At 47.5% G+C, this 12,376-nt stretch overlaps 1 protein-coding gene across 1 annotated transcript; it reads right to left on the bottom strand.

Moving 5' to 3' along the window:
* Positions 1-7,673: 7,673 nt before the first annotated feature.
* On the bottom strand, positions 7,674-12,068 carry LOC100191828 (CBS domain containing protein). Its single transcript, NM_001137252.1, has 2 exons — positions 11,398-12,068; positions 7,674-8,883 (listed from the first exon to the last, which is right to left on the bottom strand). The coding sequence occupies exons 1-2, from the start codon at positions 11,718-11,720 to the stop codon at positions 7,983-7,985; spliced, it is 1,224 nt and encodes a 407-aa protein (NP_001130724.1). The 5' UTR covers positions 11,721-12,068; the 3' UTR covers positions 7,674-7,982.
* Between the last annotated feature and the right edge of the window lie 308 nt (positions 12,069-12,376).

Genomic DNA, 12,376 nt, shown 5'->3' with positions numbered 1-12,376 from the left:
TAACCATTCTCTTTGATAAGCCTTACACTCCATGAGCTCCCACCTTTGGTGAGTTCATGTCACATTATTCCCCACGACTTGTTGAGCGATGAACGTATGTGAGCTCACTCTTGCTGTCTCACATCCCCCCACAGGAGAAGAACAGGTGGTTCAGGAGGAGCCACAAAGCGAGGAGTTTGATCTGATCTAGGTGGCGTTTCTCGGTTGACATTGGCGCCGACGATCCTTAGTTCGTTTTATATTCATTATTTTATTTTGTAATAAGTCTTCCGCTATGTAATAAATACTCTGATGTTTTGTGACATTTATCTCTATACACTCTGTTATTATATGTGTTGTCTTCTTGGCGCATGTATGAGATGCACCTGGCTTTGTTCCTTAAAACCGGGTGTGACAGCGCAACAGTTGCTTAAGGGCGCAGCCGGAGTAACGCTAATCGAAGTCTCTCATTACAAAGACACTCCGCACAAAGTCGCCCACGTACAAATTACAATTACATACACACAGCGAGGGCATCGCCTATTACATACACACGGCGAGGGCATCGCCTATTACATCGGCTCAACCTTCGGAATGATACCCATCTCCCTGTAATTAAACAGCATTATCCTCAATTCCTCACCCTCAAAAAGCTTCCGAAGATCCCCCTCGCCTATGCTCACCCCAGCCGACAAGGACAACAATTCTCGTTTATCAACCCGATTTACACGGAGACGGCCGCGCTCCATCCCCATACGACGGCGTCTGCCACTCCGTGAAAACTCACCCACACTATGTTTCCCCACCACCCTTCGCCGCATACGCCCTCCACCCGCACTAGGAAGATCCCCGACACCCTCCATACGCGACAAAGTCTCCGCCGCAGCCACATCCAACGTAACAAAATAATCCAAGCCTTCATCCGAGGACTCCTCCGTCCAAGAAAACGAACTCCCAGATTCACCATCGGACTCAAAATCATCAGACATAGAAACAAACAAATTATCATTGACCGGCACTACGGTTGAGGCGGCCACAAAATCAGTATAGTCAGCAGCGGTTGCTTGCGCAGGCCCAAACGTCGGAACCTGCGCAGCAACCGAAGTTCAGTATCACAGAGACAACAGTTTACACTTAAAATCCTCAAAACCTATTCTGCCACCTGCAAAGGCCCGGCCGCCGCCGCGGGGTCTTCAGCAGCTGTTTCCACCATCGCCTTCGAAGCATCCCCACTCGTCTGCCCAGGGGCTGGCGCGAGGTCTTCGCCGGCATCAGATGGCGGCGCCACCTCCACCCCCGAGGCCACGGGCAACGTGCTGTCCAGTTTACCAAGGTCCTCAACCTCTTCGGCATGTGCCATCTACAACAATAGCACGCATTCAGCAAAACTACGCATACTCACACATATAACCACGCAAATGAACCTTTACCTGATCAATTGCCCGGTCGGACCTCTCCTGCACCGTCTCTCGCCCGTGCGGGCCCTACATCCTGACGAAGAGCGCCCCACCGACTGCTTCAGCATCGGGTCCTCGACCTGGAAGATTTCGCGTTCGAAGTTTTCGTCCGATTGGTCGAAGACCTCAAAATGCCCGCACCCCTCGCGGGACAAAGCATTGACGGCCCCCTCGCAGGTGACGAGCGAGGCAAAAGACATGAGGCCCGTCACGATCGTCGGGAGCACCCCCCAACTCCTCTTGTAACCATTCAAGGAAGCGGAGGCCCGCCTCTTGGCCAGGCGCTTCGAAGGCGGCGGTCCGCGCGCCCAGTTCCTGGTACGCATCCACAAACTGCGCATGCGTCCACTCGACCTCCGCGCGCGTCGAGGCCTCGGCTTTGTCCACGCGGTTGCGCAGGCTGTTGAACCTCGCCTCCAGCTCCTCGGCGTGTTGGCAGGCGAGACTGCCCTCCGCCCGTGCAAGCTTGGCGTCGGCTTGCGCAGCCTGCGCATCAGCAATGTCCTTGTTCGCCTCCCTCCTCTCCTCCACCAGCTGGCGCCTGAGATCCCCCTTATCGGCCTCCATAGCGGCCAACCTCTCCGTCAGCCTGCGGTTTTTACTCTCCGCAGCTGACTTCTCCCGAACAGCATCCGCATGCTGCGCACGGAGACGCTCGACTTCGGCAGCAAACTCCGCAGTCAGAGCACCCGACACGACATGGTCGGCGAAGTCGGTCGCCTGCCACCAAAAATCATGAGACTCGCAACCTCATAAAAACAACGAACTATCGAAGTCCAACACAACTTACATGCTTCAGCTGCTGCGACGCTTGCCTCAGCTGCCGGGACACGGAGCCTGCCACGTCCGTAACGGCGGCGGCCGACGGAATTGCGCCGCTCATGGAGAAGGCGGACCACGGGTCCTGCGAAGCACCCTTCGTGCCATCTGCCACCGTCGGCGAAGTGGCCACCACCAGAGGTAGGACAATAGCCAGTTGCCCCACATCTTAAGACCTAGTCTAAAAAAACTTACCAACAAGATAATCCCCCACGCAGATATCTGTGTCGAAGTCGGCAACACGCGTCGCCGCCTCGTCAGTACGAGGCGGCGAAGGCAACCTTCGCCCCTTCGCAGGCTCGCCCAAGGGTGGCTTGCCCGCGCCAGAAGCAGCAGCCTTCGCACCTGCCGAAGACTTCCTGGGCCCAGGGACGGCCGGCTTCGCAGCCGGCGCTGGCTTGCTGTTGCAGAGGGCGGCAGACTTCGCGCCTTCTTCGCCTCGCGGAAAGGATCCCCGATCCTAACGACCGCCCGACGCTTCTGCGCAGCATCTTGACGATCCTTCTCCATCACTGCCGATACAACAACAGCAATATTCCGTCCGTAAGGAAAAATCTTCAAGTCACGAGCCATACGAGACGTAAACATGTCTTCGCCAGCCGCGCGGGGGATCGGAACATTCTTTGGCCATCGACCCCCGGTAACCCTCAGCATTCACGCCGAAGACTCCCGGATCTCGGGCGAAGACATCCTTCCCTCGAGGCCCGCACACGTCCCCATCAACTCCACAACAAAACTATTAGAGACCCCCAGTCCTCCCACTGCAGTACCTATTTTCCTCTTCTTAGTGCCTGGGCAGCCTCCTACGAAGGGCCTTCCTCAGTCACGGCCACCGGTTTCTTCCCGCGGCGGTCGACGGCCACGGCAGCGTCGTCCCCGGGATAGCCGTCATACGGCAAACGATTCAGCTCGAAGACCCTATTCAGGCGAACGTTGGATCCACGGATATCCCAACTCCGCAAAGCCTCAGTTCTCGGCACATAGCCCCACAATCCGCACAACCCCGTCTTCCACTTCATGCACGAATGCGGCTAGATCCCGGCCACGCAGATCCAACGCGAAGGCCGGACTTCGCACTAGCTGCTCGCCCAGGGAGGGCATCTGGCGAGGGCATACTTCGTCCAACGCCCAGCCATGCGCCAAGGGCCACACCCCATAACCAATGAATTCCTCAACTAAATCGCGCCCGCTACTCATGCGGGCAGCACAACGAAGGGCCCCCTCGTCACTATCATCCTCCGCCACCTCAAAAGGCGGGAATGCCACATAGCAGTGGGAGCACATCACGGCCGCCGGGAGTCCTGGGAGGTCTTCGACCTCGCCCCCCGCCACATAAAACCAATAATCATACCAGTTGCCCCACTTGTTGCGGGCGCAGGGAACTAGCTCAACAATTTCCGTCGAAGTCTTCCCAGTCCTCGGCGTAAAGGTGCATGATCCAAACTGTGCAATCTTGTTTCCAACTTTTCTCTTCTGCCAGTGCAAACAATAATTCTTGGCGAAGACCTCTACGGAGGGCTGACCGCCATACGAAGTCACTGCCCAGACATACTTCGTCAGGGCCACCACGGCATTAGGTGTCAATTGATGGATCTACACGTCATACCTCCACAACACTTCCACCACAAAACGATGCACAGGCAACCGAAGGCCGGCAGTGAAAAATGCCTCGAACACAACCATCTCACCCTCCGGCTCAGGAATCTCTTTCGCCCTCGGAACTCGTCCAACTCCGTTCCCAAAATACCCCAACTGCTGCATGTCTTGCACACGAACCGAGGAGATCCTCGAAACGCCGAATTCCACCGTGTGGCCCGGGTGTAGCTCCACCGTCGCCAAATCACTGAAGGTACCCTCGGACGACGATTCGCCCAACGGCGTATTCGCAGCGGATGAAGAAGAAGACGGCATGGCTACGTACAGTCGGCAGCGGCGCGCGGTCTGCTTGACGCGGGCCAGATCTCTGGTGAACAGGAGCAAAGAGGGTAGGCGAGCGGGCGAACGGTTTCAAAATGCTAGGGTTTTGCGGCGCACAGAAAGGTAAGAGAGTCTGAGCCGCGCCGCCCCCCTTTTATACATAGGGCGCGACGCTTTGGGAAGCCCGTAGTCCAACAGTATCGCGTCCGTCAACGGTCACATCAAAAACCCCCGCGGAACCACTTCGAGCGAGGGCAGCGTCTCCACCATCTAGCGACGTCTTCGGCACCAGATGACTCAGTCGAACTGGTCCCTCGGAGGGCAAATGTTGGGGCGAGGGCGAAGACGCTACCCTTCGCTCCAGGCCTTCATCAACTCGCTGCACCAACGAAGGCAAGATGACCGGCGCGGCACACCCTTCGCCCTCTTCACTGCAAGACGAAGGCCTACGACGAAGTCTCTCCATCCCACGTCCTCACCCGACCTAGAGGCCCACGTGGGATTCGGCCCATTGTAACAGGCCCCGCACGGAGAGGCGTGTTACGGGCCTGATTTGTAATAGCTTTTCTGTAATGACAGTCTGTAACCCTCCCTTATGGGAATATTCTGGGGATAATCCAGGTGTCTGAGGGCATAAGCGTCCTCACATCGGGACGTTGGGCACTCGGGCACCTATAAATACCCTCGTACAGTGCTCTTGAGAGACTGGATTAACAGAGCAATTGCCATCTCGAGTTAAACCTTACTTGCATCCTTTCCACTCCCTCGTTGGATCAACTTGCCCAGAAGAGCAAGTTCCAACATGAGCCTAAGATCTATCCTGGAGGTAGTCTTTGATCAAACACTCTGAAAAGACCAATCAGCAGGAAAACAACCCCTCAACCCTTTGTTGGTCGCGGCCTACGTTTGAAGAAATATCTAGTGCACATGAGTTTTTGCCGTATATAAAATACATATGAACTAATTATAAAAAATTCTGAAAAAATTATACATTTTCCCATCGTACTCATATTATATAATAAAAATTTAAGTTTAAATCTGTTATATTTTAGATGTAATAAAAAATAGAACATTTTATCTGATTTTCTAATTTAAACTTGTAAAAAAATCTTTTTTATTACATATAAAGTATAACGAATTTGAACTTAAAAGTTTGTGTATAATTGGAGTACGATAGAAAAAATGTATGAATTTTTATTAATTTTTTTTGAACTTTATTAGTTCATATGCACCGGATATGTTCATCGTCCCTTAAAGCTAAGACCCCACTAGTTTATAAAATTGCTTTTTAGTCTTGGTATGGACTATGAGAATATTGATGTGTGCCACCATAAATTTCATGTATTATATCATAGTAATGAGAAGACTTAATTGAAATATGGACACTCTAGGTTCAATGTGATTGTAAAGAAAAATGGTAAAAAAAGTAACAATGGAATTGCACATAAGCAACTTTGTTATATGCCCTAACACGCTGGGTGAAACGTTAGTTCATTTCAAAGAAAATAAGTAGGCACATGAGATAGCACAAAAAAGGTGGTGTGGTATGTTGGTGAAGTTTAGAAAGCTTAGTGGATAAGTTTGAATCCTAAATTATATAACTCCTCTGTGGTAGTCTGATAGAGATATCAACACTTAATTAAGACTATAGTTGCACATAATATAGTTTATTTATTACATAGCTTTTAACTAGATGAAAAATAGAGGCCTTAATTTAGAGAGAAATTAGATTGCCTAATTTATCCTCTCTTAGACATTATGGTCTTAATAGTTTACCTTTATCTCTAGGGATGTTCCTAAAACATCCGACTTGTATCACAAATCTAATATTTTACATAGATATACATAGAATTTAAAGTTAATTTTTGGCAATATTATTAAGAATATTATGAAGTATTTAAATAAAATTTTGTATAATTTTTTATGTACATTATTTTCTCCCTAGAACAAAAATTGGTGAAAAACATTCGAATTTTATATGAATTATTTAAAAAGATGTAGAATAAATTTAATGTTTATTTTTTGTGAAGATTAATAATCTCATTGCTAAAAACAAGAATATAAATTTACATAGTAAATTCTATATATTAGTTGTTCATAATTGAAGAAAGAAGACCAAAAAATGACATCCGAATAAATATCCGGATCTATCCCTATTTATCTCCTTGCCCACGTACATAGGCCCGAGATCCGGTCTAATCTCTACACGCCTAGTGAGAGGAAAAGGCTCCCACTATCGCCATCGACTCTGTATACCGTACTCTAACTTTCGACGACGATTCTTCTCAATTTTGATTTCTAGTGATTAGAATTACGAGCTAAGCTTCTACCAAACCGTTGTAAAACAAAAACTAATAGCGCTTTATATATTGGACTTCCGACTCTTTTCTTTTTGTTCTGAATTTATTTTGCAGTAGGAGTGGCTTTAACCGAAGACTTGCGCTCTGGTGTCAATTGACGAATAAGTAATTTACTTGCAAGAAACCAACAAATATACAAACGGCCCGAGCCACACGTACACGTACCAAGGTACTGTTTGGTTCACATATTTATAACGTGATGGGTAACTGATAACGTTAAATCATGTTTGTTTTAGTCTAACCGTAATCAGATACCACACTAAAAATTGATATCAACCTATTCAAACTTGTTACCGTCAGTAATTGAGTGTAAACCATTACCATTACCGTTACCGTTACATTTCGTAAACCAAACAACACCAAGTGGCTCCTCAGACCTCACCTTTTTCTTTCCATTTGAGACAAGTATCTGCGATTCTCTCAAAAGATAAAAAGGGGCTTATCTGAAATATTCTACAATAGATAGATAGATAGTTCAGTTGGATGCCATGAAGTAACATCCAAATAAACAAGTTAAGTGGCATATATACAATTAATCCTCTACGCCCCGTTTGGATCATTGGAATTGAATTCCATTCTAGTAATAGTAATTTAGACATATATCAATTAAGTTAATTCGGTTCTATGCAAAATATATTTGTACACTATTATTAGCAAGATATCGGAGATATTTATGTGCTACATTTTTATTATAGAGGAGTGAGACGAAGAGTGTCATGTAAGTTACACAATAGAAACAAATTCTATTAATACATAAAATTATTTCTCACCCTCCACTCAATGAATTTGAGATAGACTTATATCTGAACTGTGGAAAGTGGTGGAATGTCAAATTCCAAACTAAATAAGCTACTTTATTGAGTGAATTCTAATTCCTCTAAAATGAAGGGAACAAAACGCCCCGTAAGGGATTTCAGTTTTGCCTCGGCACATATACAATTAAAACAAGATACATATATATGTATCTGTGATATTACAAGTGAATTTCAAACATCTGTGGTCTCCGTCCCAGCAGATGCCCGAAATCAGACGCTTGAGAGCTAGCAGAGCACCAGGCAAAGCTGCTTGGGGCCCAACCAAACACCTCAAAACATCACATGAATCAACTAGACTCTCAGGCAAGGCTGCAAGCATGTGAAAGGAAACAGAGAACATTCCATTTCCATATACAGTCATAGAGTACATCGACAGCTGCACTGCTGCAGGCGAGCATGCAAAATGGACTAGACTCCGAGGCAAACCCGAATTCTTATTCGTACCGTCCACAACGAATGCAACAATATACCACCAAGTCCTGCTCCATGCAGACCAAGAATATCTAAAAGACTAAAAACTCTCCAGACAAACCAACAAATGAGCAAAGTACATTGTACAGTTCAGTGCAACAGCGTGCACCGGGGCACCAACGGATCAACCAACAGCAGTATACTGTACAGCACGATGTGGTGCATCAAGATGCTGTCGGACTTGGGCAGGTGCTCCTGGTGGCGGCATTGAAGATCTCGGTGTAGCCCACCACGCCGACGACGACGCCGTCCTCCTCCGACTCTGCGTCCGTCACCCAGACGTGTGTGGCCCGATGGGACAACATCTGCGCCATGACGGCCGCGAGGGTGCTTGTGGTCTTGCACATCAGTGGGGTGCTCCTGCCCCGGTGGTACATGCTCCGTGTCCGCCACGCTGACATCTGGGTGTTGTTCAGAAACCCGATGCTCCTGCTGCTGAACTTCTTCGCCCTTGGCGAGCGCCCAGGACTGATCTCCTCCACCGGTGACGATGGGCTGATGGGAGGCTCTGGGAAGACTGAGATGGGTGTTGACCCATTCTCGTCGGCACCGATGACAAACTGCCCAGCTGACAGGTTTGCCAGTGCCCATGCAGCTGAAACATAGTCACATTTCCACAGCTTGTAAGTAGAGATGTCTCCTAGTATGCTACGAGTTCCATCTGGCATCGTCTCCACTACAGCAACGGCGCATGGGTCTTGAGGGATCTTCTGAATTGCTTCCATCGCAGGCGCAGATGCTTCCACGTAACTGTACTGCGGATTGATGGCTCCAAGGGAAGATATCTGAGTCAGCGGGATGGGAGCAAGAGCACCAAGGCATCCAATGAGAAACCGGAGAACATCTTCCCTTGATAGGCAGCAGAACTTTTCTGCAGAACCAGAACGTGGGGATAGCTGCGTGCTGCTGCTGCTGGCTGCACTTGGAGATGTTGATTCCATGTTCTTCAGCCACTTACCATTATAAAGCACTGAAAATCTCTTGGTAATGCCTTTCCAGCTCCCACTCTTGCGAACAAGAAAGCGCTTCACTCCATGCCTCATCAGTTCCAGAGCATCGATCAACCTTAGAAAGTAGAAGGAAATTTGCTTGAGTAATAGATACTACATAGTATGTGCCACAGTATATTTGAAAAGGATGTACAACCTAGTAGGAAGGTAAAAGACCAAAGATGCAATCTTCCATACAACAGATAAAACATCACAGGAAATGCAGCGCCCGGCTCATTTTCTTTCTTTTTCATATATGAACTATTCGGTTGCATGAGGAACATGAGCTATGTAGCAGGCAATCTTTTTTTTAACGATGTGGAGCAAACAATCTTTTTTTTAATGAAGTAAAGGGGTCATCTTTGGATTGCCTTGCATTTGTCATGGATATGAGTTAACTTATGGATTCAAGTAGCTATCATATACAATCGTGTATCATGTAACAAAATGTACAGCCTGCTCATGATTCTTACCTTCCTGTTTCTGATTACAATGTGAAATGTACTCATGTCCCCCACTTAGTTCCTTTCTAGGCAACAAAATCAGAAACACAAGTTCTGTGCCATGTGAAACCTCATGTGGTTGCATAAGTTTGAAAGAAAATGCCAAATAACTGGAACCGTTCACATCATATTACAATATGAAACTGGTGTTTTTTTTAGTTTCATGAAGAAAACTTGTACAGCTCAGTGCCAGATAATTGGGGCCTGTTATCATAATGAACTTTATTAAAATCCACCATTGCACATTTGTAGCTACTAATACTATATCACTTTTTCCCAGAAAACTAAACTACAATCAACAAATAAGCGGTAGCTATTTGCGGCTGACAATTGAAGTTTTTTATTTTCTGATATTGTGCCATCCAGTTGCCAGTTTTTTTTCCTCAAACAACACACAGGAGCCATGTGTCATTTCATTTAAAAGAAAAAGTGTATAAAAGAGGGGGGGAACCCTCCCAGAACATACAACCCTGACTAAAAAGAAAATCGACTCAACTCATTAATTATTTATGATTACAGGTTTGCTGTGGAGATACAGGATTACAGGTTCTCATAAGTAATCAAGTAATAAAATTCAACACCTCAATTTACCAGCGCGAGAAGTAGGATAACATGCGAGGACAAATGGAGCTATGGAAGTTCACAGGTTCAGAAGTTAATTAGAAGCCATGCCATCTCAATTTACCAGTGCAAGCAGTACATGTAAGCATAAATGAAACTATGAAAGTTCACACTTTGAGGGAGGAAGAGTTCCTACCACGATGTCTTTCACAATTTGACTAAGACATAGATCATAGATGTTCACTAGTAATGGTAAAGATAGCATCACCGACTGGAAGAGAATGGAACTAACAAACTATATTTGGATTTTTCCCATGTATAGTCCTGGAAAGCTTTCAGATCTGAAGAAATAAAGAAGATGCATAGATCACCTAACAAACCAAGCCTATTTATGTTGTCCATTTATTAACAACGTATTCTCATGATGAACTGAATAATCTTTTTGGTGAATGAACACTTCTACATCGCATTCCTAGCCGTATTAAGGTAGCCACTTGCCTTTCAAAGAAAGCTTCAGTTATGTGTAGCCAGGGATACACCAAAGGAAATTCTAGTTTGCTACATCTACTGCATATAAAAGTTCCATCCAACTCTTCGTATAAATAGTGCTAGTAACAGAATCTGATGATGATTTAAACCTTTTCTATTTCAGGTTGTTCTTTATTACTGTGACAATCTATCAAATCTACATACAAAATAACTTTGAAGAATGGCTAAGGAACCTCTACATCCATATCAATTCATAAATATCAACCATAAACTCATAAGATCAAATCTAAAGCAAAATGGGAGGGCTATTCAACTCTGTCCAAAAGGTGCTGAATCAGCATTCTTGAATGCTACTACAAAATCAAACTTGATCAGTTATGCGACACAGAGTGCATGATGAATACTGTAGCAGATATTATGTGGGAAATTTCATTCCCATCCTATCCATGACAACAAGAACAAGGTGGACAGGTTTGGTAGACAATTAGCATTTGATTGTACAAGAGCAACCTGACAACCCAATCACCGGAGTAGTTTAACCATAACCAATTTCATCTCTAAAAAAATCAGAGGGTGTAGGAACAACCTTTTGCCCGCATCTTCCTCCAGAGGTCAAACTAATAGTATGATTCAGATAAGACAAAGATCAACCACCAGACCACATTAAAAAAAAGCTGACCCAGCCGGAGTAAAAAAAGCAGGGGTTAATCCAGCCTCCAGCAAAGTAGGAGACACAGACACGGTAATAAATGAACTGGAAGAGTATATCGCCTTCACATACAACGTGAACCTGTTCGCTTGCACAACCTGAACACAATTCTCCTCGAGTCCGTTCGCGGATCAATGACGAGAAATGGAATGGCACACATGTTAAGAAAGATCAGATCCTTTCAGCGCTTGACGCTGGTACGATTCGATCCCATCTTTGGTAATGGATGGATGGGTGAGTCATCAGTGAAAACAGGCACTAGAAACCAAGCGAGTCGGTAACGCTACAGGACGGCAGGTAGGACGGGATCAAGCAGAGACAGTCTCACCTGGTACCCGGATCGATCTCCCTGAGCAGCGCAGGATTGGGCTGCACGACCTCGCCGACGACGGCGCGCATGGAGCGATCCCCGACCCCCGCGGAGGCGACGAAGGCAGCGATGTCGAGCGCGGAGATCATGCCGATGAACCTGGCCCCCGAGGGCGGGTCGTCCGGCGCGGCCCTGGGGCGCCAGACGGGCACGGCGCCCTCGGGGCTGGCGGCGATGGCGCGCGCGGCGTCGTCGAGCGTGTCGGTGTCGTGCAGCTCGGCGACCTCGGGCTTGCCGACGGTGAGGTCGCCGACGACGTGGTGGAAGAAAACGGCGGCCATAGGGGGTGGCGGGAGGCGAGGGGAGGCTGGAGGCTATAAGAGGGAGTGGAGGAGGAGCAGGTGGAGCAGCAGGCTGGAGGGGCCGAGGCCGAGCCCGCCCCCGGCGGAGAAGAAGGCGACGGAGGAGGTGGGGCGGTCACCGGCGGCGCGGGTGCAGGGATCGCCGGCCATTTCGGTGGGAGGGAAAGCCCATTAAAAGCCGGGGCAAGGGGGGAATTGCGGGCGGCGGAGTCTGACGAGCGCTGCTGCGGAAGGCTAGGCCCTCCTTCTGATGAGCGAGCGATGGGCGGGGGCGAACGGGCGATCCGAGGGAGCGAGGCGAGAGAAACACGGCCGCGAGCGTCGCGGAGGTCGTGGTGTGGTGTGGGTGTGGCCCCGCGGTGGAAGAAGCTGGAGCTGGCAGAGAGAGAGAGAGAGCGGATGGGCAGCTAAAAGTCTTAAACGCCCTTTATTTATAAATCATCGTTTAATTTTTTAAAATCTTTTAACAGTTTTTCAATATCTTATGCGCAATAAAATTATCATAGTTTTCCAACTTCGACAATAAAGAACGAAATAGAAGATACTTTATATTAACATGTCTAATTAAAGAACCTATTGAAAGGAGTCTCTTGCTCTAATGAAGAGCGATTAAGGCCCTGTTTGGAGCCTCTTGT

The sequence above is a fragment of the Zea mays genome, chromosome 3 (genome assembly GCF_902167145.1).
Source record: "Zea mays cultivar B73 chromosome 3, Zm-B73-REFERENCE-NAM-5.0, whole genome shotgun sequence".
NCBI lineage: Eukaryota > Viridiplantae > Streptophyta > Magnoliopsida > Poales > Poaceae > Zea > Zea mays.
This window is presented reverse-complemented; position numbering and strand designations above follow the sequence as displayed.